The 26,133-nt window shown below is 51.2% G+C and overlaps 4 protein-coding genes across 4 annotated transcripts; 3 read left to right on the top strand and 1 right to left on the bottom strand.

Annotated features, from left to right (window-relative positions):
* Positions 1-95: 95 nt before the first annotated feature.
* Positions 96-2,819, top strand: LOC127394256 (feather keratin Cos1-1/Cos1-3/Cos2-1-like). The gene is made up of 3 exons (XM_051640100.1): positions 96-158; positions 2,092-2,171; positions 2,471-2,819. The coding sequence occupies exons 1-3, from the start codon at positions 96-98 to the stop codon at positions 2,817-2,819; spliced, it is 492 nt and encodes a 163-aa protein (XP_051496060.1).
* Positions 2,820-13,425: 10,606 nt separating this feature from the next.
* On the top strand, positions 13,426-15,040 carry LOC127394255 (feather keratin Cos1-2-like). Its single transcript, XM_051640099.1, has 3 exons — positions 13,426-13,460; positions 14,224-14,350; positions 14,705-15,040. The coding sequence occupies exons 1-3, from the start codon at positions 13,426-13,428 to the stop codon at positions 15,038-15,040; spliced, it is 498 nt and encodes a 165-aa protein (XP_051496059.1).
* Positions 15,041-18,511: 3,471 nt separating this feature from the next.
* Positions 18,512-19,285, bottom strand: LOC127394483 (feather keratin Cos1-2-like). The gene is made up of 2 exons (XM_051640498.1): positions 19,213-19,285; positions 18,512-18,828 (listed from the first exon to the last, which is right to left on the bottom strand). Exon 2 carries the CDS (start codon positions 18,824-18,826, stop codon positions 18,512-18,514), a length of 315 nt encoding a protein of 104 aa, XP_051496458.1. The 5' UTR covers positions 18,827-18,828; positions 19,213-19,285.
* Positions 19,286-19,749: 464 nt separating this feature from the next.
* Positions 19,750-25,136, top strand: LOC127394254 (feather keratin Cos1-2-like). The gene is made up of 3 exons (XM_051640098.1): positions 19,750-19,824; positions 24,315-24,446; positions 24,801-25,136. Exons 1-3 carry the CDS (start codon positions 19,750-19,752, stop codon positions 25,134-25,136), a joined length of 543 nt encoding a protein of 180 aa, XP_051496058.1.
* Positions 25,137-26,133: the final 997 nt, after the last annotated feature.

Raw genomic sequence — 26,133 nt, 5'->3', positions numbered from 1 at the left:
TTCATCCTCAGCAATCCCTTAGCTTTTCTTGACACCAGGCCCACAGGTAACAGCAATACGTGGAATTGCTGAGAAAAGAATAATTTGCAGGAAGTATGTGTGAATGCCTTGACATCAGTGTGTATGCCGTCAGTGGTGAAGAAGTGGCAAGTCTGGAGGTACGAGGTGGTTAAACCCAGCTTGTGCTTCTGTGGGCTTGGTTTTTGGTGGTGAGGTTCTATGGGCATCTCATAGGATTATCAAATGGTAGCAGATGGGAGGGACTTCTGCAGGTCATCAAGTTCAACCCCTCCTTGCCAGAACAGGATCACCTAGGGCAGATTACACTTCACTTATCCAGGTGGGTCTTAAAAGTCTCCGGAGAAGGCGACTCCACAATGTCTCTGGACAGCCTATTCCAAAGCAGGACAATATGCTGCATCCCCTTTCTCCCACACTTCGGCCTGTTTGAACAGGAAGCTTTTTGTGGGACTTAGGAAAAAAATGAGGGCTTACCACATTTGGAAGAAGGGACAGGCAACTCAAGAGGAGTACAGAGATCTCACTAGATCATACAGGGAGAACATTAGGAAGGCAAAAGCCCAGCTGATGCTCAGCCTGGCCACTGGCATAAGTGACAGCAAAAAAAGGCTATCTTTAATACATCAGCAATAGAAAAAGAGCCAGGGAGAATCTCTGCCCCTTACTGGATGTGGGGGGAATGTTGCAACCAAGGATGAAGAAAAGGCTGAGATACTTCAGGCCTTCCTTGCCTCCGTCTTTAATATTCAGACTAGATTCCCCCAGGGTCATCTTCAGCCTCCCGAGCTGGAAGATAAGGATAGAGAGCAGAACAACCTTCCCGTAATCCAGGAGGAAGCATTTAATGATCTGCTTCTGCACCTGGACACTCACAAGTCTGCGGAGTCTGATGGGATCCACCCTAGAGTACAGAGGGAGCTGGCAGAGGAGCTCGCTAAATCTCTCTACATAAATTATCAAGAATCCTGGTCACCAGGAGAGGTCCCAGGTGAATGGAGGTTGGCTAATGTGATACCCATCTACAAGAAAATCTGGAAGGAAAATCTGGGGAATGACAGGCCTTTCAGCCTGACCTCAGTACCAGGAAAGGACATGGAGAGGCTCATCTTGAGCGAGCCTCTGGCTTACCCACAGCAGGGCAGCCAGGTGATCAGGGCTATGCAGCATGGGTTTACAAAAGGGAGGTCTTACTTGACCAACCTGATCTCTTTCTATGACCATGTGAGATGTTGTGGGTCAACACAGAGTTGTGAAAAACAGGGTCAAATCTAATTGGCGACCAGTTACCAGTGGTGTTCCTCGGGGCTCAGGTTTGGGGCCAGTCCTCTTCAAAAACTTTATGAATGATCCGGATGAGGGAGATTGAGTGCCTCCTTAGAAAGTCTGCATAAGATACCAAGTTGGGTGGGAGTGTTGATCTGCTTGGAGGTAGGAAGGCTCTTCAGGGGGACCTGGACAGCCTGAGCCAATGAGCCAAGGCCAATTGTATGAGGTTCAATAAGGTTCAATTAATTCTAACAAAGGAAGTAAAAGAGAACAAAGGAAATAACAGAGAACAGGGTGAGACAATTGTGGCTATTCAGCCTGCAGAAGAGAAGGCTCAGAGGAGACCTTATAGTGGCCTTCTGATACCTGAAGGGAGCCTACATAAAGCTGGCAAGGGGCTTTTCACCAGACAGGGTAATGTCAGGACAGAGGGTAAGGGTTTTAAACTGAAAGAGGGACATAATCACTTTTGCTTCCAGGCGAGAGTTGCAGGACAAGGAGCAGCAAGGCCCTTCCTGCCAATGAGGTTGCAAAGAAGCACACCTGAGTGCCCCAGGCCTGCACGCCTGCACGCGACCCCTCTGGCACTTGGGACTCATCTTCTGCTGGCACCCATGAGCTCCTGTCCCAGGAATCCTTGGGCATCCCACCCCAGCACTGAAAAGGTGCCTTCAAAGAAGAGGCAGGGAGGCCAAATAAGGAAATGAGAAGGCAGCCGTGCAGAAAACCAAAGCAGAGCCCATGTCATTAGCTGGGATGTTTTGCATCTCAGATGAGCTTCTCAGAAAATTATTACTGCCACAGAGGCTTCCTCTGGACCTGGGGCAGTGCAGCACCAGTATAAAAGCCACCCCAGCTCTTCCCGGTCTCATCCACTTCACTTCCCTTTCTTCTCCTTCAGAAGCAAGTGAGTTGGAAGCTGTGTTGTACGCTGGGGCTTGGGGCTGCCTGTGCTGGGAGGGGAAGCGGGGAGAAGGTCCGGCACGGAGAGGGTCTGGGTGTGGGCTGAGGGGACGCTTGGGCTTGCTGCTAGGAAGGAGATTTCCTGCTCCTGGCTTTCATTGCATGGCTCCTGGGGAGACAGGCAAGAGGGCTCCCTGCACTGCCTCCTGCTGCCGGTGCAGCTCGTGCCTTGGCTGCCTGGTGGTGGGTGGACAGGCTGCTCCTCACACGCCTCCATGCGTCCTCTCTGCCTTCTCTCCCAGGTGCAGCTCCAGCCCCACAACATGTCCTGCCAGCCCTGCTGCCAGCCCTGCCTGCCATGCCAGCCCTGCGGCCCCACCCCGCTGGCCAACAGCTGCAATGAGCCCTGTGTCAGGCAGTGCCAGGACTCCACCGTTGTCATCGAGCCCTCCCCCGTGGTGGTGACCCTGCCCGGCCCCATCCTCAGCTCCTTCCCACAGAACACCGTGGTGGGCTCCTCCACCTCCGCTGCCGTTGGCAGCATCCTCAGCTCTCAGGGAGTGCCCATCAGCTCCGGGGGCTTTAGCCTCTCGGGCATTGGCAGCCGCTACTGTGGCAGAATTTGCTAAAGCTGCTGCAGGCAGCTCCACAGAAGGACCCCCAGGAACCCAGAAGATGGAAATGGACTGAGCACGGAGATCCTAGCTGTTGCCTTCAGAGGGGCTGAACACTCTCGAATCCCCCTGCAAAGGAAGGCAGGAAGAGACGCGCCTGGGCCCTCTGATGCTGTGGCCCTTGTCTGACTTGCCTGTTTCTCTCTCTCTTTTGTCTCACCTTCTGCTCCCCGGTCTGCCAGCACCTGCTAAGCCCCATCCGAGGAAGGACCTGCTGCTGCTTTCCCTGTCAGGGTGCAGGCAGGCAGGCAAAAGGCCAGTGCCAACTCCACCCTGCCCAAGGGGCAAAGACTCCTGCGCTACGCTTGGTGCTCCTTGCACCCTGGTGCTCACTCAGAGGACCTCCTTTTCCTCTTCCAGTTCATTAAAGTTCTGCTGCATCCCAGCCTAGGCCTCCGCGTGGTCCTTCTTTCTCCAGGTGTTTTCCCCAGCTGCCAGAGAGAAAGGTGTTAGTCTGGGGAGATCTTGCAGGCCTAAAGGATTGTTCTTTGCATTCCCATGGGAAGGGGAGTGTAAGACACTGGCACTGGGCTCCTTTCAAGACACTGTCCCTCACAGCTGAGGAAGATGTCCGTGGCTCCGGCAGAGCCTGCATCTCCCAGGGCCTGCCTTGCTGCATCCCTGCACAGAAATGCTCTGCTGAGCCTTTGAGCATGTTCTGCAGATGCTGGGTATCCCAGGTACTTCACAAGTGAGGAGTCTGTTGCCCCAGCCACACTGGCTAGTTGTATTGATACTGGAAGGTGGTTCTCTACCCAGCAGCCCCTGTGAACCCTCCCTCATTTGTAGCTCTTGCTTCAGGAGCGGTTTTCTCCTTGTGGCTGTGGTTCATAGTCCTCAGCACATCATAGTCATTTTGCACGGAAAAGTCTTTTATGTAGGATACAGCTGATTGTATTTGCAGCTTTCTAAATATATTTCCCCCGCTTGGGTAATTGGGTAATTCCTAAGTTCCGTCAGGTTGTTTGAATCTGCTTCCACAGCAGAAGGAATATTTGCAGCTATTTGAGTCTGGCTGGTAGAAAGCTCCTTCTCTTGACCTTCCTGATGATATGTTCTTAGGTTGAGGTCCCAACTACAGCCTTGGAGTCTGGTCCCACTCAAACACTGTAGAATTGGTGGAATTTTAGGAGGAAGAACAGGAGAATGGTTACAATTATCACAGAGTTTGCCAGCAGTATGGTGAAGAGACCCTTCAGATGTAATCACAAAGCTATGCAGCTTTTCAGGTAACACAGCTTGAATCATAGAGTTACCCAAACAGTTTAGAATCAGTTAATTGATGGGAAATAACCTTAGGCTCTTCCATTTATGTTCTGGTGGAGAGCCACCATGCCTCTTCATCATTGCAGGTACTGGGTACATGCCCAATTGTCCAGACTTCACTTCCTACCAAGAACTGCAGCACCAAAACCTGGGTTAGTCATTAGTGCACATGTAGCTCCCGCTCTTCACCTGCCCATGTTCCCAAGGTGTCCTCTCATCTCTTGAACTGTATGCAAATGTTTATATGATGTGGAGAATGGCCTGTCTTCTCCTCTAGACATGTGGATTTTCAAATACACTAGAAAACTTACTCTGTGTGCAGTTGCAGAGGAACTTGTAAGAATCCCGGAGACATGGTCCAATGGCTTGCTTGACTGCAGTGTTGCACTAGAGGGATACAGACCAGGACGACAAGGTAGAGTTGCCTTTTCTGAGAGATAGCAGCTGGAGTGCATGGAGCTCTGCCTAGGGATGGATGAAGAACAAACGTAGTGCTTAAGGGTAAGGATTACAGAACAGACCAGTACAGGTGACTTGTCATGTGTGTCTGCTATAGGCTACCTGAACAGCCAGAACAAGTGGATGAGGCCCACTACAGACAGCTCAAACTAGCCTCACAATCACAGGTTGTAGCCCTTATGTGTTCTTTCAACTACTCCAATATCTGCTGAGGGGACAACACAACAGGGCACAAGGAATCCAGGAGGTTCATGGAGGGCACCAATGACAACTTCCAAGTGACAGAAAAGTCAGTGAGGACAGGTGGTCTTCTAGACCTCATACTCACTCATAAGAAAGGCTTTTTTAGGGATGTAAAAATCAAAAGCAGCCTTGGATGCAGTGAGCCTGAAATGGCAACATTCAGGATCCTGATAAGAGAGAGCAGGGAAAAAAAGAAGAAAGCTCTGGACTTCAGAAGAGCAGATCTTGGCATTTCAAAGGTCTACTCAGAAAAGACCCATGGGATAAGGTCCTGGAGGGAAGAGGATGACAGAAAAGCCAGTTAATGTTTAAGGATCACCTCTTCCAAGATGAAAAACAGTCCATCCCCAGTAAGTAAGGAGCAAAAGAAAGACTAGGGAAAACATGAACCTGCTGCAGAATGGGACAGAGGCCCTGGTGACACAGGACATTAATTTATTCTTTGCCTCCATCTTTCCTTGCAAGATCAGCCTTCAGGAAACCCAGGCTATACAGACCAGAGGAAGTCTGGAGCATGGAATATATTCTTGCTAGAAGAGGATTAGGCAACACTCGGAAAGTGGACATACCTACATCCATGGGCCCTGACAGGATGTACACAGGAGTGCTGAGGGAACCAGCTTATGTAATTGTGAGGCCACTCTTAGTAACCTTTGAATAATTATAATGACTGAGAGAGGTGCCTGAGGGTTGGAGGAAAGCATATTCTCATATTGAAAAAGGCCAAGAAGTGGACTGGGGGGGGAGTGGCTCTACAATGCGCACGGAAGGAAAGGGCTGTTCCTGGCATGGTGTCCCAGTGGAGCCCTCAGCTGCCTCACTAGAAACACCTGCTCTTCTACATGTACCCTCTTGTCCATTGGGGATTTCACAGGGTTTGCACCACCAGAGTTTTATACCTTCCCCTGGGGTCCACAGGTTTCTAGAGACAGTATTATTTCTTTCTGGGAATGGAAGTCCTCACTATTTCTGCCAGTTTTTCCCTTCCAGTGGTATCTACAAATACTGTTCTGCATCATCCAATGGACCCTGGCTGTTACCTGTTCTGGTAGGACAACTTTCAAACACAGCAAGAAACCATCCTTCAGCAGGGTCTTTAGGATTGCCACAAACCAAGAGGTGACAAGGACATTTTATTCCATGTGTGAAAGATGCAGGGTTGGCAGAAGGAGGATGACAGATATCTCACACACAACAGGGAGCACATGGGGTACTCACTGGTGTGCTAAACTGGATGGTGTGGTTGGCAGAGTCCTGTGTCCTGGATCAGGAAGGGAACACGAAGCAATGGGTTGATGGGGAATTGAGGACCAAATCCAGGATGACCGCATGTACCAGCCACTGCAATTATAAGCTCTGACCATTTCAGTTCATTCTAAATTCAGGTTTTCTCTGAATAAACTCAAAAAAATCAAAATCACAATTGCAATCTTTCTTTCCCTTCCACACAATTATGTCAGGACTTCACAACTGATCTGAATAAGGCATCAAGATTTCTTAGACACCCCTACTCCACATACATTCAGCACCTCTTCATCATTCAAATACTATCCACTCTAGATGCCACTCTTGCTTTGCTGGCTTGAAAGGCATTTTGTTTAGTCTTATATGGGGGGAGAGAAGATGGACCGTTCCCCACACAAAAATAGATCATAATTGCTCCTGAGGGAAGCTCACCTAAGAGGAAAGAGACAACTGGCCACCAGCTGGCCACAACTGAATCAATGCCACTAACTGAATGCCACCAGTTGGCTGCCAGGCACTTACACACCTTCAGTGGCTTCTGGGACAACTGGCAGCTAATCAGCAGGTGGTGTTTATTCAGCACCATGAGCAAAACTGCTTTGAGCACCACGAACACACTTTCAGGGAGCAACAGCTCTGCTCACAGTGATCTCATTTTTGCAAGATAACTGTATCTATACAGGAGAGTTCAAGTCATAGAGTCACACAAATTGTAACACTAAAAACCATCAATGAGATACAGGCAACTCAGTCAAACGTGAGATAATTCCTGAAAGTAATGTGAAACAAATGCAATTTAAAAAAAATCTCAAAGAAAACCCATGTTCAGAAATATGTAACTGTAATATTAATTTTCTATTTCTGTCTCAATACAGCTATATTATTTGGGTACCATTTCAGTGAAGGTTGTTACAATGGATAACAGCGTGTATTTCTTTTGTTGTACTTTTCCATGTAATTGATCTATTTTTACCTAAGTTTTTATTAATATTCTTCTTTAGTAACAGAATCCAGACTCCCAGCTGCTTTGATGGCTAACAACTTACCTAATTGAACCTCCTAAATAACACAAGGACCAGAAACTCCAATGAATTTTATTCCTAGTACAATCTAAGCAGGTCTTCAAAAATGAACACAAAATTTTGCAGTTTGCTGGGGAAAAATTCTAAAAGAATGGTATATTTTTCACTGTAATTGATAAATACTCAGGTATTCATTTTTCCTATTGAAATTGCTTGCTTTGTATCCAGTCCTGACTCACAGAGAAGGTGTGGTACTTCTAAACCACCTAAAAGTTTTCTGCTATACCTGGACAGACTTCAGAGATTTTGAACAAATCATTCTTATCCATTTTCATGGAGAATGCTATAGATTGATTTTCTTCATTTTTACTAACAAGAATGTCTCACAAAAAGAAAGCACTTCATAAGACATTTAATTATTTGTTTTATATGTTCTGTTCTTTTATGAGGAGAGGATTAAAAGGTATGTTTTAGTAGGACAGAACAGAAAAGAACAGGTCAATCTGAAAGATTTTCCTTTCCTTTCTTTTTTCTGTAGAGCAAAGGAATTCAATATTATATGACAGCTCCAAGACTAAAAATGTACCAGTTACCAGGTAGACTTGATAATCTCTAGGGTGAAGGGGAATTAAAAGACTGAACATTCAAGCTAAATACAAATTCCCCAGATACCCAATATGGTAAATATATTATATCATTGATGATTTGTCTGTTTTTCAGACACTGAGTTGAGAGTAAGATCTGAATTGGGAAACTGAATGCTTTATATCCTACTACTTCAGTTGGTCCTAATGTCATCAGCAAGCAGATGAACAAAAAATATCCTAATTTTTTTTTTAAATCATTAAAAATAATATACTAATTTTCTAAGCAAAATTTCCCCTTCCCTTTGAGAATGAAAAAGTTTGAGAAAGAGACATTGATTCAGACCACAGTGAAAAAGCTCATCCTTCTGGGATTTTTCTCAATTCCACAAACATCAGAGCTCCCCTCTGGAGTTCCTGTACCTACATACCATGCACTCTCATTGTACTTAATTGCATTCTCCTTACACACTATTTGCAGCTTCTTTACAGTAGTGTCTGTTGCCCACAAAAGATGCCTACACTTGAGGCCTGGGCCTGCAGAACTGAGAGACAAAAAGAAGTTGAATCATAGAGGGGAACTGAGGCAGGCATATTGAGAGATGGAATGTTTTGCTTTGTGGGATTTTTTTTGTTTGTTTTTCAGTTGGTTGGTTTTTGTTTGTTTGCTTGAGGGTTTTGGTTTTTTTCTTTGTGGTTTGTTTTGTTGTTTGTTTGTTTTTACCAGAAAACACCAATATTTCCACTTAGCTCCAAAACCTGGAGCATGGAAAAGTTTTATCCTTGCCTCTCCAGAGGCATCCTGGGATAAGAAAAGACACTTGTTCTATGGGCAGCTTGCTTCACAAGCTTTATTTTGTCCTGTTGGTCATCTGTGGAACCATCTTTTCCATGCCCAGAACAAAGTGCCAGAGAAAAAGAGCTTGGACCTCAGCTCCAGACTGCCCAAACCCTTTCCAAAAAGAAGCTGCTCCCTAGGGCAGCACAGCTGTCAGACTGGACTCTGTGCATCTTCTGAACATGTGTACTATGATGATTTACAGAATGGTGACCTCTCCAAATAATGTACAGAAAAAGGTGCCAGCAGAGGGGTGGAAATACAGTGGTAAGAGAGATGGAACCATGCATTAGGCCTGAGGATGGGTTCAACCTATAGGATGGGACATTCATACAAAGTTGGAATGTGTCATCTGTGAGTTACTGTGGATAACATTTGTCCTTATACTGACAGTCCACTCTCGTGTTGTATTCCTTTGTATTAAAGAGAATGTGGTGTGGTGGTGGAGGCACCCACCCTGGAGGCATTCAAAAAACTGGTAGACATGGTCCTTCAGAAAATGGTTTAGTGGTTAGGGGTTCTAGGGCGGAAGGTTGGACTTGATAATCTTCAAGGTCTTTCCAACCTTGACGATTCTATGATTCTGTGACTGGAAGCTGCCCAGTGAAAATAGAAAAGCCATCCAAATTCTCCAAGAGACAGGCAAACACTCTGTGGCAGACTTTCCTACAGATGCACATGGACACTTGGTACAGGTGTTTGCAGGGAGCTGCTACTGAATAACAGGAAAATGCTGTGAAATGTTGCATCACATGTGGGTTTCTGACTGTTTTCTCAGGTGCTCTTGCTGCTGGAGAAAAAAACAAAAGAGAAGGCAGAGAAGAAAAAACCTTTTCCTTCCCAATCCTGAAAAATCCCCTTTGCTTTTTCCTTTCTCCATCCATCTCTCTCTGTCTCTTATTATCTCTTCTGATAGACCAGGAACCAGTGTTTATAGATGTTGCACTGGGTTTATGTGGAAAGGTTTTGGTAGTGAGAGGGAAAGATAGGGAGTAGGAGGTTGGGGCCTTATGGAAGAAGACACCAGAAGCTACCCCCATGTTGGGCAGAGCCAGTTTCAGACAGGTCCACAGCTGGGTCAATCAGTGACATCAGTAGCATCTCTGCCATAAGTTGAATGGGTAAAAAACATTTGTCGCGAGCCGGTACCGGGGGCTCCCGGCTGTCAGGATACTTTTGCGACTGCCCCTCCCGATGTGGAGGGGTTTGTGAATGAGCCCGAGGGTCACACGCGGCGCTGCCTCTCACGGAGGAACGGCCACCGTGGGACCGTATGTCAGGGTGGTAGTTAGAAAGCCCCCCCACCCCACCACGCTCAGAAATTGCCTCTAAAGCCAAGATTTACTCCACAAACTAACTGGTTTATTAAGGATTAACACAAACCGAGGGATGATTTTTAGGGACAATGCAAACGTAAATGGCTACCAGGGATATCAATATGTGTGTAGTAAGAAAGTGTCCTTTAGGGAGGCAATGCAAAGGTGCTTTTAAGGGAGAGGATTAAGGACCAAAGGGAGGAGCGGAGGAGGGAAGGCAACCCGACGTCAGTCCTCCTTAAGAGGTCGCCTGAGCCTCAGCGCCGAGCGTGCCGGGGTCCCGAGCCCTGGGGTCGGGGCCGGAGCCCCCTCCCCGTGTTGCTGCCGCTGGAGGGGAAACCAGCGGCTGCTGCACCCGCTGCCGAGAGGCTGCCCCTCCGACACCACGGGCTGTGGACCTGCTGTCCTGCCTGGCGAGAAGGGGCCACCGACCAACCCTGCCGCTGGGAACGGAGCCTGGGGACAAGGCGGAGGGGAACATCGCCCCATACACACACACACACACACACACATATTCCTTTCCTCATATTCGCCCCCCAGTACTGGCTTGTGACACACGTTTTTCAGGTTTCCTGGGAAAGGCCACTGACAGTCAGCAGAAGGAACTAATCATAGTGGAGGAAACAGGCAAATTCCAGACCACCTGCTCTTATCAGATATGCTACTTTGGTGCCATGCCCCGGTATCAGCAGAGAGGTGAAACCCCACATCTGCTCTAATATCACACAGCAGCTGGCCACAAACAGAGGAGGCAACTGACCACATGGCTGAACATTATGGGGAAATATAACTCCAGTGGCTGGAGGAATTTGAGGTCTTTGACCACTTTGTGCCTCTTAGGTATCCCTGACACCTGGTGCAGTAAGCTTCCAGCATTGGACAAAAACCTGGGAAAGGGAGGGCGTGTTCCTGTACAAGGCTGAGCTCTGGGACCAGCTCTCCCCTGGCTCTGTTATTTCACCTCCAAAACAAGGCAGGTCCAATCAATGACCCTCTTTCTGAATGTGACCACTCTTCAGAGGATGGAAAAAGTAATGAGAAAGCCTCTGAAGTGGAAATTTCTGTCTCCATACTCCAGGTCAGGTTCACACTCACTATAGGCTAAAAGTGTCTTTTTTGACCTGGTCTCAGTTCCCAGGGCTGAAAGAAAGAGTTAAAGGTTCCTCCAAGTCCAGCAGCCCTGTGTAAAAACTATTTTGATCTCTTAAAGGACTTCTCCCCACCACACAGAAAGGAGAGATTGTTCCCAGATGGAAAATTTATGCAGAACAAAATGAGATTCTGGCATGCAACTTCCATGGGAAGTGAATGGTCCACAAGACAGTGGACATTTCAAGGCAAGGGAGGGACTTCCAGATGTGGATAGACTTGACCTGTCATACTGCAAGAACAAAATAGAAATATCTACACTTTCCCTCTACATGGTTTAACCTTGTTTATGGGTGTCACAAAGAGTAAAATACCTAATGCAGGTGAAATGCTATCAGTCTCCTGTTTTTGGAAAAGGCAGAAAAGTTTGGAAATCAGACAGTAACCCAATACATGACTAAACACAATCTACACAAGCAAGTATTAACAGACACTGCAAAACCATCCCCTCAAAAAACTATAAATCATGAAGCTGGAGCAAACTCTCTCTCCTTGGAATCTTGTGAGAGAGTCTTCAGGACAAAGGATGAGCCAGAGGCATTGGTTCGAATGCAACAGAATTTAATACAGATTAGAAAGATGAAAATGAGGTCACTCTGAATTGACGTCTGAAAACAGGGACAATCAGTGACACAAAGGAGTCTGCCTCCAAAAGACATAGCAGAGATCCTGCCAGGTGTCCATCTGCCTGCCTCACAGAGGGAACAGGGCCAGCAGGTCCCTAACAGACTGCCTTTGAGTTGCTCACAGGCCAGCAGAGCACAAGAGATCAAGGACGTGAAAGGGAAAGGAGCGAGTGGAAGAGGGGAAAGGCAGGCATGAGTAGGCACCCAGGAGAGGACTGCATTGTTGGGAAGACATGGGCACCTGCCTGAATGGTGAGTTGTGAGCAACCTCCCCACATTTCCCTAGACTAGTTCACTGACTGTACAGACATCTTCAGCACTTGAGGGGAATATCTGCCTGTGCTAACAAGTTGTTTGTTACCATGAAATGCTTGTGCCTCTAATTGTGGTACTTGAAAGGAGCCTCTGTGGACTAGTGAGCACATCAGAAAGGAGGAAATGAAATGGCAGCACTGACAAACGAAAACACAACCTGAGCCAGTAGGTAGGGTATTTATGCTTTGGAGATGACTCTGCTGGAAAATGGCTGCCTGTGTGCAGTGACTGTGGGGCTGTGGCTGTGCAGGACCAGCATAAAAATGGGCCCTTCTCCTCCCTCTGTGATCCATTCTTCTCACATCCACCTCCTTGGGAAAAAAAATGAGCCTGAAACCCTTTCTCTCCTTTTACTCCTCCAACTCCTCCAGCTTATGTTAATTCCAAGAATCTGTTTTATACTATTCTCATTCTTTACAACAAACCCGGTCTATGCTAAAAAATAACTTAAAGATGTTTGCCCAGTGTCTGCTACATAATACAAAAATCTCATGCAATGCAAGCAGAAGATACAAATTTTGTTACACTATACAAAAGCAGGCAGCACAAGCAAAGATACTATATACGAAGGATTATTCTTCATTCTATGACTCTAACATTGTTCCATAAAAGATTATTTTTCACCCTGCGATTTTTCATTTTAACACAAATCAGGTGAACACATTTTCCATTTTAACAAGAATCAGGTGAACACATCTCACACTCACCACCCTTGGTAACTCTGCTCTGGCCTTTATCTCCCCTCCCCCCCCTCTTCTGCCGTGAGGTCTCACAACTTGATTCCCCTTCCTGAAGACGTTCCTCACAGAGGCGCATCCACTGTCTCTGACAGGCTCGGCCTTGGCCCGAGGTGGCTCTGGATTTTGGAGGCGGGGGAGCTTCCAGCAGCTTCTCACAGGACTCAGGCCCCACCTGCTACCCAAACCCCACCACACAGGGGCGCACAGCAACTCAGGGGAACTTGCGCATAAAATCTGGAAGAGGGAAGACATTGACTGCCCTCAGCCTGCTCTCTGTCCACTCTTCAGAAACCAGCCACCCCAGCCAGCAGTGGGCCCACCTTGTCCTCTGTCAGTCTTAGGTTACTCTTCTAGGGGTGCATCTTGCTCTTGATGCTTGTTCCCTGTTGCTCCTCACGCCCCTTGGAAGACTCGAGGCAGGCTGACCTTTGGCTTTCCTAAGAGCATCCCAAGATGCCTAGGAATTACTTGCAAATTCCTCCCTTGCAGCTCATCCCTCCTTCCACCTGCAGGATGTTGCCTTTTGACACCTTTGCTCTGCAGTGCTGACCCAAGCAGAGGAATGGCCTTCTGTGATCTCACTGCAAACCTAACGCAGCCCAGGCTGCTTTCAGACCCCATTTCCACAAAGGTGCAGTAGCTGCCTCATGGGGTCCCCCGGGACCCGTGGCCACAGCTGCAAAGTGCTTTGGAGCGAGGCTGTAGAGGTTTGTCTTCCTCCATCGCAAGAGGACTTTGCATGCAGGGATAAAACTCTAATGGCCACCGTCCAGGCCCCTGAGGGGCACCGGGAGTGAGTGGCCACCAGCTGGACTTGGTGCCACTCATCACAACCCTTGGAGACCAGCAGCCACGACAGATCTCCATCCCTTGGCTGCCCTCTTCCCCAGCCCGTGTTCGATCCGTTAGTCTCTGAGGACTGTTAGAGCAGACAGGGTCAAAAGCCTTGCTCAGATGAGATTAACAACGTTTGCTGAACTCCCTTCACCCACTGCAGCCAGGCACCTCGTCAAACGAGGCCATGTGCTTTCTCTCTTTCGCTGCCAGATGGGCTTTGGCTTTCCTAGCCCCAAACCTCCTGTCTCCCATAGGCTGGTGTCATGGTTTAGGACAACACGACAACAAAAGGAACAGCCACATGGCCGCTCACTCACCTTCCCCACACACACACGCGCTCTGGGATGAGGAGGACAAAGCTCATGGGTCGAGGCAAAGGAAAAGGACAGTTCTTCACCGATTAACGTCCCAGGCAAAACAGACTCAACTTGGGGGAAAAAAAAAATATTAATTTAATTTCACACTAATCAAATACACAGAGGACAAAGACAACACAAACAGCAGTGCTTGCATATGTTACCCCCCAGAGCACAGGGCTGCAAGAGGAAGACAGCTGAAGCCATGCTTCCAAGATATCTTTTGGCTTCTCATCCCACCACTTGAAAGGATCCAGCATGGCACACCAAGCATGTCAGAAATGAGGAAATGAAGTGACATCGGTGACAGAAACCAAAACAGAACCTAGGCCAGTAGGCAGGATATTTTGCTGTGGAGGTGAGTCTGCTGGAAAATTACTGCCTGCGTGCGACGACTGTGGGCCTGGGGCAGTGCAGAAGCCGTATAAAAGTGGGCCCTTCTCCCGCCTCTCTCATCCACTCCTCTCGCCTCCGTCTCCTTGGGAACAAGGTGAGCATGAAGACCTTTCTCCTCCTTCTCATCTTCTAGGCTGCTTAAAGCCCATACATTCCCTGCAGGAAATTGCTTTTCTTCAGACAGAGAATGATGTCAAAGGTTTGGGATGGAGATAGGCTGGCAAATGACTGAGGTGTCTCAGGAGCTAGGGGCTAGGTGGGCACCTCCCTGCCTTGGTTACTAATGGCAGGGCTCCTTTGAGTGGAGGGGAAGCTGAAGCTTCTGAACTTCCCTACACACCCTCAGGCTCTCACCTCCGAGTGATTGCTTGGCTCTCTCATGGTGGGCTGACAGGCTTCTCCTCACCCACCCCTTGTGCTCAGCTTCCCTCTCTGCTCCCTCTCCCAGGTGCAGCTCCAGCCCCACAACATGTCCTGCCAGCCCTGCTGCCTGCCCTGCCTGCCATGCCAGCCCTGCGGCCCCACCCCGCTGGCCAACAGCTGCAATGAGCCCTGTGTCAGGCAGTGCCAGGACTCCACCGTCGCCATCCAGCCCTCCCCCGTGGTGGTGACCCTGCCCGGCCCCATCCTCAGCTCCTTCCCGCAGAGCACCGCCGTGGGCTCCTCCACCTCCGCTGCCGTTGGCAGCATCCTCAGCTCTCAGGGAGTGCCCATCAACTCCGGGGGCTTTAGCCTCTCGGGCATTGGCAGCCGCTACTGCGGCAGCAGGTGCCTGCCCTGCTAAAGCTGCTGGAGATGGCCCTGGGGAAGGCCCCCAGGGACCCACAGGATGGTTCTGCCCTGGGGACGCAGCCTTGGGTTGTTTCTTTCCGAGGGGGCTGAGCAAGCCCAGCAGCGCTCGCACAACGACGGGCCCAGCCTGGGCTCTTGGAAAGCTCGGCCCGTGCCTGCCTTTCCCCTCTTCCACTCGCTCTTTTCTGTCCCGTCTCCTTGTTCTCTTGTGCTCCCTGGGGCTCTGAGCAGCACAAAGGCAGCCTGTTGAGGACCTGCTGGCCCTGCTCCCCCTGTGGGGCAGGCAGATGGACACCTGGCAGGATCTCTGTTGCAGCCGTGGGGCACAGGTTCCTTCCATTCCCTGCTGCTCCCGGCCCTGTGACTTCCACTCGGTGCAGTCTCATTTTCTTCTTTGCACTCATTAAAATTCTGCTGCATCCCAGCCCAAGTCTGTGTGTCATCTTTCTCTCTGCAGAGCCAACACAAAGATACCCAGGGAAAGATACTGCTCAGGGCCGGTTCTGAGAGGGTTCTTTGTGAGGTTATGCGATGACTGTTAACGCAGAGTTGCTTTTTCTCCTGTTTGTCATGCATACAGTGACTAAATATTCTCTCCAGTTTTTGGGTCTGGTTAGAATTATCTGTCACAGTTCAGTCATTACCATCCACCTGGTCTTGCACACCTTTTCTTTTTCCTTGGGAAGCTCAACACTGTGTTACAAGTAGTCAGGATGGAAAGTGGCATTGACAAGAGGTAGGCACTAGCATCCAGGAGAGAGCAGGAGAACCCATCCGAACCACACTTTTCTCACAGGGAGGAACAGAGTGCAGTGAGATGCCTTCTCATGGAACCGTATTACCATGCAACGAGAGAAGTGCTTGGAATGGACGAGACGGTTAAAGATCATCCAGTCCAACCTCCTGCCGTGAGCAGGGAAATGTGTCGCTACATCAGTGTTACTCCAAGCTCCGTGGAACCCCACCTTGAAGACTTCCAATGATGGGATATCCCATCATTCTTTGGGCAGCCTTTTCAGGATCTCACCACCTGCATCACAATGCATTGTTTTGTTTGTGCAATCTACATCTAGAGCCCAAACCGTTGCTCCTTTTTCGATCTCTGCAGGCCGTGATAAACATCTCTCCAACTTCCTTAGATGTCCCCTTTATGCATTAAAAGGCTGCAATAAGGTCTCCAGAGAGCCTTCTCTTCTCAAGGCTGCAGAACCCCAACTCACCCATCACTTCTTTCCTGGAGAGCTGTTGCAGCCCTTGTGTGCCTTCTGTGGAGCTGCTTCAGCTGTTCATGCCTGTTTGCTACTGGGTCCCCAGACTGGACGTAGTACTCCAAATACGGCCTGACAAGAGCAGAGTAGAAGGGGAGAGTCACCTCCCTTGACCTGCTGGTCACGCTTCTTTCCTTGCAGGCCTGGGCAGGACCGGCTTTGCAGGCTGCGAGCGGACATTGCCGACTCTTGCGCGACCTTTTCAATCTCCAGTGGCCCCAAGTCCTTCCCTGCAGCTCTGCTCTCAACCATTTGTCCTCCAGTGTTGGCTGATATAGGGGATTGCCCTGAGCGGGGTGCAGGCCTTTCCACTTGGCCATGTTGGTGTTCCTGACTTTCACAGGGGACCGACCATTCCTCAAGCCTGTCAAGATCCCTCGGGATTACCTCCCTTCCCTCAAGTGCAGCAGTTGAGTCTCTAGGCTTGGAATCATGCACCAAATTGCTGAGGTTGCAGTCAAACCCACGCTCTATGTCAGTGATGAAGAAGTCACTTTGCAAGCCTGGGCTGTGGATGGCTCTTAAGGGAATGAAGACCCATCAAGCTCGTTTGGAGAGGACAGGATGCGAGAGGAAGAGAGAGGAGAGGAGGGGCGGCAGTTCCTCTTCTCCTGGCTGCTGCTGTTCTGAAGTAATTTTACAGTGCTGTGCTTCCAATGTGTATCTGAAACAGTGCAGATCTCACTACAAAGCTTCAGAGATTGTTGCCCAGTGCTCGCACAGTGTCAAGCCCGGCTCTCTTTCACATTCTGCACGCTCTGAATTGGATGCTAAGGGTGGGCGAGCAGTGGAGGGGACACAGCCAGGATGGCTGACCTGAATTGACCAATGGCCTCTTCCATGCCATCGGACATCTTGCTCAGCAATAAAACTGTGGGCAGTCTTTCCCAAGTAGCTGTCCTTTGGAGAATGGCAGTGCAACGGTCTGCTGGTGCGAGGGGGTGGGTGTTTGCCTTTGCAGCACTTGTTGGTTTTCTCTTGCGTCCCTTCCCTTCTTTGAGTGTCCTGATCTTGGCGCGAGGGTATTTCACTCTCTTGCTCTTCCAATTCTCCTCTCGAACGAATGGGACAGTGGATTGAAAGAACAGCTGGTGGGTGCTTAGTGCTGGTCAACACACACCACAGGGCTAGCAGCAGTGAATGTTCATGCTCTTGTCTTACTGCTTCCCTGTCTGTGCGCAGGGTTTCCTGGGAATGTTTCTGGAGAGAGGGAGGCAGGCAGAGCCTGAGGGCAGGAAAAGAGGCAGTGCCTGTGGGCTCTGTGTCCCAAAGCACTGTCCAGGAGCTCTCCAAAGCCATGTGGAGACCAGCAGCAAAGGCAGCAGCAAGACTTGCAGCCAAGGAAGGGGAGCGGCTGAACTGATGAAGAACACAGCTGGGCGTGATGACACCTTTGCACGCAGAGCATAGCTGGCTTGGTAGTAACCAGCCCTGTCTCTCCGCAGGTTATTCTACTCCTGACAAGCAGCAGCCCCAAAACAGGGCTTGCTGAGCGTGGAGCAGAGAATGCTTTGGTGGGAGACCTGTAACCAACACGGAGTAGCTACAGTCATTGAACTGCATCAGGGCATTCTATCCAGACGCAGATAGGCAGGGAATTTCAGAAAGCAGAGGGTTCAAACGCTCAAAACAGGCCTGTGTTAACAGTCACTGCAGGACCACCCCCCAAAACACCCTCCAGGAACCATCCTTGTGCAACACCTCTCTCCCTGGGCACCTTGGGAGAGAGTGTGCAGGTGAAAGGATGACACAGAGACATGGGCTGGGATGCAGCAGAATTTTAATGAGTGCAAAGAAGAAAATGAGACTGCACCGAGTGGAAGTCACAGGGCCGGGAGCAGCAGGGAATGGAAGGAACCTGTGCCCCACGGCTGCAACAGAGATCCTGCCAGGTGTCCATCTGCCTGCCCCACAGGGGGAGCAGGGCCAGCAGGTCCTCAACAGGCTGCCTTTGTGCTGCTCAGAGCCCCAGGGAGCACAAGAGAACAAGGAGACGGGACAGAAAAGAGCGAGTGGAAGAGGGGAAAGGCAGGCACGGGCCGAGCTTTCCAAGAGCCCAGGCTGGGCCCGTCGTTGTGCGAGCGCTGCTGGGCTTGCTCAGCCCCCTCGGAAAGAAACAACCCAAGGCTGCGTCCCCAGGGCAGAACCATCCTGTGGGTCCCTGGGGGCCTTCCCCAGGGCCATCTCCAGCAGCTTTAGCAGGGCAGGCACCTGCTGCCGCAGTAGCGGCTGCCAATGCCCGAGAGGCTAAAGCCCCCGGAGTTGATGGGCACTCCCTGAGAGCTGAGGATGCTGCCAACGGCAGCGGAGGTGGAGGAGCCCACGGCGGTGCTCTGCGGGAAGGAGCTGAGGATGGGGCCGGGCAGGGTCACCACCACGGGGGAGGGCTGGATGGCGACGGTGGAGTCCTGGCACTGCCTGACACAGGGCTCATTGCAGCTGTTGGCCAGCGGGGTGGGGCCGCAGGGCTGGCATGGCAGGCAGGGCAGGCACTGGTTGTAGCAGGACATGTCTTGGGGCTGGAGCTGCACCTGGGAGAGGGAGCAGAGGGGGAAGCTGAGCACAAGGGGTGGGTGAGGAGCAGCCTGTCACTCTACTGTGTGGAAAACCAGCCATGAGCTGGAGACAAGGGCTGGAGGCTGTGTAGCCCACAGCTTTCCTCTTCCCTCAGCCCAAACATTCTCCTCCAAAAGCCAGCAAGCACAGGGAGAACACAATCTAGCCCATACCTCACTTCAGCCAAGTCCCAGCCTCTTTCCATGCCACACTGTCCGCCCCCTTCCCTCTGCCGTGCTAAGCAGCCCCATCACCCGGTGTAGGACAAAGCAGCAGGAATGCTCTGAGAAAATCTGAGAGGCAAGAGGAGAACAGAGAGGAAAATGGGCTTGAGACTCACCTGGGTCCCAAGGAGATGGAGGAGAGAGGAGTGGATGAGAGAGGGAGGAGAAGGGCCTGCTTTTATACTGCTCCTGCACCGCCCCAGCCCCACAGTCACTGCACACAGGCAGTAATTTTCCAGGCCACTCACCTCCACAGCAACATGTCCTGCCTCATGGCACCCGTTGTGTTTTGGTTTCCGTCAAAACTGTCATTTGATTTCCTCATTTCTGACATCACCTTTGGGCCTCACAGGCTCCTTTCAAGTTCTGAGATGAAAGGCCCAAGGATTTCCCGCTTAGCAACACATCAGCACAGCCAGATGACGTGCTCCAAGTGATGGAGGGCTCTGTGCAGACAGAGAATATGGGTTGGGGGAAATCTGGAGGGGCTTGTTCACACCCCGTGGCAGGAAGGTGCCCAGAATCTCCCACCAATGCAGGCCTCTCCTGCCTGTGTCAGTCGGTTTGGCAAAGCGTCCCCTGCTCACTACTGCATGAGGGGTGTATTCTGGCTCGAGACAGTGCCTTGTTCCTCCCACTCTCCTCACACCGCCATGCACTTTGGTCAGACATGTTTGGACACAGACCTGTGGGACAAGCAATGGCCTGGCCTGGAGCTGTGTACTCGGGTACAGCCCAGTGCTCAGAGCTTGATTTCCCAGGGCAGGGATGGAGCTGCCCTGGCCGCAGGGCAATTCAGCCCTGTGTGGGACACGGGCCTGCAGACAGCACGCACTGCTGGCTTGGCCTCACGCCAGAAGGGTGACACACAGCCAATCCAGAATTAGAGGGTGACTCGCCGTGCATAGGGAGAGTCTGTCCCAGAAGCTTGCCTACTGAAGGCATTCCCTTGCCCTCCTGGGACGTGTCCCAGCTGCCTCCATGCCTGCAGGACAGGGAAGTGCAGCACCTCTGTCATGTAGTGTGAGAGCTGCCCTTGTACCCAGGGCCCTTCTGAGCACATTCCTTCTCTGAGTGTTCCTGGGCACGTGGCACTGCAGGTGCTGCCAGCCCTCACTCCTTGGGGAGCTGCAGAACTTTTCTTGCCTCCCCAGTGGTGCTGCGTTTTGCTCCAGGCTGGGGAAGCCTCTGGGTCATGGGAGGCGAGGCATGCTTGAGCCCTAGTACCAGGTGAAGATCAATGGCCTGGAACCCACGGACGAGTCTGAAGATCAATGGCCTGGGACCTGGTGAGGGGAGATGTTTTCTGCAAGTCTTTCTTTGCCTCCACTGAGCATTCCGGAGAGGTTCTCACCACAACCTGGGCTCTTTGGCCAGGAAGATGAGGCCTGTGTGTCCATTCCCCTTCAATCACCAAAGTCTCTCCACAACGGTGACCCTGACCCCGTTGGCAGATCTACCTGGAGGAGGTCTGTGGGCTCTAAGATCATTGCATAGTTCAGCACCCGGAATGTACTGGTGCAAGAGGTGCCTCCTTTGCAGGTGCAGGACTCGCCATTTGACTTTCTGGAATGCCAGGAGGCTTCTTCCTCCAGCTCTTTCAGAGGTGTCCTTGTTTAGGCCCAGCCAGCAACGAAGAACCAGGTGTCCGCTGGCTCGCCCCTGCCCCTACCGTGGGAAGGGAAGATCTTCTGGTCCGAGTTCAACCCAGGCATGGAAAACTCGAGTTGCATCACGGATCGCCCCTTCTCTTCTCCTCCTCCATTCGAGGAGGAATAGCCCCAAATTGGCTGGTTTTACTTTCCCAGTGGGTCCGTCTCTAGCTTGGGACCAGCCTGCTCCACCAGGTGTGTCTCTAGGAACACAAACACCGCCCAGATGTGTGCGCACCGGCACAAAGATTATGTGTTCAAAATGCCACTTAAGTGTAACAGCTTTTAAAAAGGGGGTGTGTGGGGGGGGAACTGGATAGGCAAATGTACGTAGTCGGTAAAGAGAAAGAAAGACTGGGGGGGAGCAAGAGCTCGAAGCCTTCCCTGTGTAGGGACGACGAGGTGCGTGTGACTCCAGCAAGCAGGGACTCCAGCTTTTTTAGTGTGCTCCAGCTCCCTTCTTCCCTTTCTTCAGCTCCCTTTGTGTAGTTCCTCGGCAAGCAGGCTCCACCAGAAAAAGCAGGAACAAGCTCCTTCCCCAGCCAGAGAAGGCTCCCTTTAATCAGGCCTCCTATTCTTCTTTCTTCTATCCTCACCCATAACGGCCCTCAAGGACCGTTTGATCCGTCTGTTTTGTCTGCTCAGCTCCCAGCCCCAAGATGTGCTTCCCACAAGGGCTGGGTCCTGGCTGCAAACACAGCAAGGTGGGGCTGGCTGTCTCTGTCCTTAATTGTGCAAGCCCCCCACCCACAGCCCCCTCCCCGCAGTGTTGCCGCCATTTCCCTTCTTTTATTTTTTCTTCCCTTCTGTTTAAGTCTCTCTATTGATGTCAAATTAAATGAGAGACATACATCTTGTGGAGGCCCATTCTCCACGGGAGAAGAAAATCCCGCTGAAAGCTCATGGCTTGAGACAAGGACAGAGAGGGTTCACTCAAAAATTACTGTTGCAGGCAAAACAGATTCAACTTGGGAAAGAATCAGATGAATTTGTAACTAACAGGAGAAAGACAAAATGAAAAACAGAGCACAAAGCCCTCACCCACCGACTGCCTTCTTCCCAGGCTGAAACTGCTTTGTTCCTTATTTCTCTACCTCCTTTTCCGGGTGGCACAGGGGGACAGAGAATGGGGTTTAGAGCCACTTTGCCAGACATTGTTTTGTGCTGCTCCTTCCTCCTCAGGGAGAAGGATTCATCACGGTCTTCCCCTACTCCACCGTGGGGTCCCTCCCACGGGAGAGAGTCTTTCATGAAGCCCTCTAACATGACTCCCTCCCACCAGGAGCAGTCCTGCAGGAACAGACTGCTCCAGTGTGGGCTGCCCACAGAGCCACGGCCTGCTTCATGCACAGCCACCTCACCTGCTGCGGGGTCCTCCATGGCTGCAGGTCCACATGTGTTCCCCGGTGCTCCTTCAGGGGATGCTCCACTGTTCTCTGTGGGTTGCAGGGGGACAGCTGCCATCTCGCCACGGCCTGCAGGGGAACCTCTGCTCGGGCACCTCCTCCCCCTCCCAAGTGGGATCTTTATTCAAATTAGTAATTTATTAATCGAACGGAAGCAAGCAAACAGCGCTGGGCACGCCGGGAGTCTCCGCTCCACCAAGACGTGCGCCAAACAGTTTCATCTCTCAGTTTTTATCCTTTTTGACTAATACATATGCATTATTATTTCGAGAAAAGGGTCGGCTTATGTTAATTATTTCCAAGAATCTGTTTTATACTATTCTCATGTTTGCCCACTGTCTGCTACATAATACAAAAATCTCATGCAATGCAAGCAGAAGATACAAATTTTGTTACACTATACAAAAGCAGGCAGCACAAGCAAAGATACTATATACGAAGGATTATTCTTCATTCTATGACTCTAACATTGTTCCATAAAAGATTATTTTTCACCCTGCGATTTTTCATTTTAACACAAATCAGGTGAACACATTTTCCATTTTAACAAGAATCAGGTGAACACATCTCACACTCACCACCCTTGGTAACTCTGCTCTGGCCTTTATCTCCCCTCCCCCCCTCTTCTGCCCTGAGGTCTCACAACTTGATTCCCCTTCCTGAAGACGTTCCTCACAGAGGCGCATCCACTGTCTCTGACAGGCTCGGCCTTGGCCCGAGGTGGCTCTGGATTTTGGAGGCGGGGGAGCTTCCAGCAGCTTCTCACAGGACTCAGGCCCCACCTGCTACCCAAACCCCACCACACAGGGGCGCACAGCAACTCAGGGGAACTTGCGCATAAAATCTGGAAGAGGGAAGACATTGACTGCCCTCAGCCTGCTCTCTGTCCACTCTTCAGAAACCAGCCACCCCAGCCAGCAGTGGGCCCACCTTGTCCTCTGTCAGTCTTAGGTTACTCTTCCAGGGGTGCATCTTGCTCTTGATGCTTGTTCCCTGTTGCTCCTCACGCCCCTTGGAAGACTCGAGGCAGGCTGACCTTTGGCTTTCCTAAGAGCATCCCAAGATGCCTAGGAATTACTTGCAAATTCCTCCCTTGCAGCTCATCCCTCCTTCCACCTGCAGGATGTTGCCTTTTGACACCTTTGCTCTGCAGTGCTGACCCAAGCAGAGGAATGGCCTTCTGTGATCTCACTGCAAACCTAACGCAGCCCAGGCTGCTTTCAGACCCCATTTCCACAAAGGTGCAGTAGCTGCCTCATGGGGTCCCCCGGGACCCGTGGCCACAGCTGCAAAGTGCTTTGGAGCGAGGCTGTAGAGGTTTGTCTTCCTCCATCGCAAGAGGACTTTGCGTGCAGGGATAAAACTCTAATGGCCACCGTCCAGGCCCCTGAGGGGCACCGGGAGTGAGTGGCCACCAGCTGGACTTGGTGCCACTCATCACAACCCTTGGAGACCAGCAGCCACGACAGATCTCCATCCCTTGGCTGCCCTCTTCCCCAGCCCGTGTTCGATCCGTTGGTCTCTGAGGACTGTTAGAGCAGACAGGGTCAAAAGCCTTGCTCAGATGAGATTAACAACATTTGCTGAACTCCCTTCACCCACTGCAGCCAGGCACCTCGTCAAACGAGGCCATGTGCTTTCTCTCGTTCGCTGCCAGATGGGCTTTGGCTTTCCTAGCCCCAAACCTCCTGTCTCCCATAGGCTGGTGTCATGGTTTAGGACAACACGACAACAAAAGGAACAGCCACATGGCCGCTCACTCACCTTCCCCACACACACACGCGCTCTGGGATGAGGAGGACAAAGCTCATGGGTCGAGGCAAAGGAAAAGGACAGTTCTTCACCGATTAACGTCCCAGGCAAAACAGACTCAACTTGGGGGAAAAAAAAATATTAATTTAATTTCACACTAATCAAATACACAGAGGACAAAGACAACACAAACAGCAGTGCTTGCATATGTTACCCCCCAGAGCACAGGGCTGCAAGAGGAAGACAGCTGAAGCCATGCTTCCAAGATATCTTTTGGCTTCTCATCCCACCACTTGAAAGGATCCAGCATGGCACACCAAGCATGTCAGAAATGAGGAAATGAAGTGACATCGGTGACAGAAACCAAAACAGAACCTAGGCCAGTAGGCAGGATATTTTGCTGTGGAGGTGAGTCTGCTGGAAAATTACTGCCTGCGTGCGACGACTGTGGGCCTGGGGCAGTGCAGGAGCCGTATAAAAGTGGGCCCTTCTCCCGCCTCTCTCATCCACTCCTCTCGCCTCCGTCTCCTTGGGAACAAGGTGAGCATGAAGACCTTTCTCCTCCTTCTCATCTTCTAGGCTGCTTAAAGCCCATACATTCCCTGCAGGAAATTGCTTTTCTTCAGACAGAGAATGATGTCAAAGGTTTGGGATGGAGATAGGCTGGCAAATGACTGAGGTGTCTCAGGAGCTAGGGGCTAGGTGGGCACCTCCCTGCCTTGGTTACTAATGGCAGGGCTCCTTTGAGTGGAGGGGAAGCTGAAGCTTCTGAACTTCCCTACACACCCTCAGGCTCTCACCTCCGAGTGATTGCTTGGCTCTCTCATGGTGGGCTGACAGGCTTCTCCTCACCCACCCCTTGTGCTCAGCTTCCCTCTCTGCTCCCTCTCCCAGGTGCAGCTCCAGCCCCACAACATGTCCTGCCAGCCCTGCTGCCAGCCCTGCCTGCCATGCCAGCCCTGCGGCCCCACCCCGCTGGCCAACAGCTGCAATGAGCCCTGTGTCAGGCAGTGCCAGGACTCCACCGTCGTCATCCAGCCCTCCCCCGTGGTGGTGACCCTGCCCGGCCCCATCCTCAGCTCCTTCCCGCAGAGCACCGCCGTGGGCTCCTCCACCTCCGCTGCCGTTGGCAGCATCCTCAGCTCTCAGGGAGTGCCCATCAACTCCGGGGGCTTTAGCCTCTCGGGCATTGGCAGCCGCTACTGCGGCAGCAGGTGCCTGCCCTGCTAAAGCTGCTGGAGATGGCCCTGGGGAAGGCCCCCAGGGACCCACAGGATGGTTCTGCCCTGGGGACGCAGCCTTGGGTTGTTTCTTTCCGAGGGGGCTGAGCAAGCCCAGCAGCGCTCGCACAACGACGGGCCCAGCCTGGGCTCTTGGAAAGCTCGGCCCGTGCCTGCCTTTCCCCTCTTCCACTCGCTCTTTTCTGTCCCGTCTCCTTGTTCTCTTGTGCTCCCTGGGGCTCTGAGCAGCACAAAGGCAGCCTGTTGAGGACCTGCTGGCCCTGCTCCCCCTGTGGGGCAGGCAGATGGACACCTGGCAGGATCTCTGTTGCAGCCGTGGGGCACAGGTTCCTTCCATTCCCTGCTGCTCCCGGCCCTGTGACTTCCACTCGGTGCAGTCTCATTTTCTTCTTTGCACTCATTAAAATTCTGCTGCATCCCAGCCCATGTCTCTGTGTCATCCTTTCACCTGCACACTCTCTCCCAAGGTGCCCAGGGAGAGAGGTGTTGCACAAGGATGGTTCCTGGAGGGTGTTTTGGGGGGTGTTCCTGCAGTGACTGTTAACACAGGCCTGTTTTGAGCGTTTGAACCCTCTGCTTTCTGAAATTCCCTGCCTATCTGCGTCTGGATAGAATGCCCTGATGCAGTTCAATGACTGTAGCTACTCCGTGTTGGTTACAGGTCTCCCACCAAAGCATTCTCTGCTCCACGCTCAGCAAGCCCTGTTTTGGGGCTGCTGCTTGTCAGGAGTAGAATAACCTGCGGAGAGACAGGGCTGGTTACTACCAAGCCAGCTATGCTCTGCGTGCAAAGGTGTCATCACGCCCAGCTGTGTTCTTCATCAGTTCAGCCGCTCCCCTTCCTTGGCTGCAAGTCTTGCTGCTGCCTTTGCTGCTGGTCTCCACATGGCTTTGGAGAGCTCCTGGACAGTGCTTTGGGACACAGAGCCCACAGGCACTGCCTCTTTTCCTGCCCTCAGGCTCTGCCTGCCTCCCTCTCTCCAGAA

This window comes from Apus apus, chromosome 25 (genome assembly GCF_020740795.1).
Source record: "Apus apus isolate bApuApu2 chromosome 25, bApuApu2.pri.cur, whole genome shotgun sequence".
NCBI classification, from domain to species: Eukaryota; Metazoa; Chordata; class Aves; order Apodiformes; family Apodidae; genus Apus; species Apus apus.
Note: the sequence above shows the minus strand (reverse complement) of the source record. Positions and strands in the feature narration are given on the sequence as shown.

Excerpts from the sequence above, each read along its gene's own strand:
- LOC127394256 (XM_051640100.1), top strand. The coding sequence starts at position 96 with ATGTGTGAATGCCTTGACATCAGTGTGTATGCCGTCAGTGGTGAAGAA. Across the intron at positions 159-2,091 it reads AAGAAGTGGCAAGTCTGGAG|AGGCTTCCTCTGGACCTGGG; the intron begins GTACGAGGTGGT and ends TTACTGCCACAG. Across the intron at positions 2,172-2,470 it reads GGTCTCATCCACTTCACTTC|TCCTCTCTGCCTTCTCTCCC; the intron begins CCTTTCTTCTCC and ends CGCCTCCATGCG.
- LOC127394254 (XM_051640098.1), top strand. The coding sequence starts at position 19,750 with ATGCACTTTGGTCAGACATGTTTGGACACAGACCTGTGGGACAAGCAA. Across the intron at positions 19,825-24,314 it reads GCCTGGAGCTGTGTACTCGG|GTGAGTCTGCTGGAAAATTA; the intron begins GTACAGCCCAGT and ends TTTGCTGTGGAG. Across the intron at positions 24,447-24,800 it reads TCCGTCTCCTTGGGAACAAG|GTGCAGCTCCAGCCCCACAA; the intron begins GTGAGCATGAAG and ends TCCCTCTCCCAG.
- LOC127394255 (XM_051640099.1), top strand. The coding sequence starts at position 13,426 with ATGGCCACCGTCCAGGCCCCTGAGGGGCACCGGGA. Across the intron at positions 13,461-14,223 it reads GCCCCTGAGGGGCACCGGGA|TCTGCTGGAAAATTACTGCC; the intron begins GTGAGTGGCCAC and ends TGTGGAGGTGAG. Across the intron at positions 14,351-14,704 it reads TCCGTCTCCTTGGGAACAAG|GTGCAGCTCCAGCCCCACAA; the intron begins GTGAGCATGAAG and ends TCCCTCTCCCAG.
- LOC127394483 (XM_051640498.1), bottom strand. The coding sequence starts at position 18,826 with ATGTCCTGCTACAACCAGTGCCTGCCCTGCCTGCCATGCCAGCCCTGC.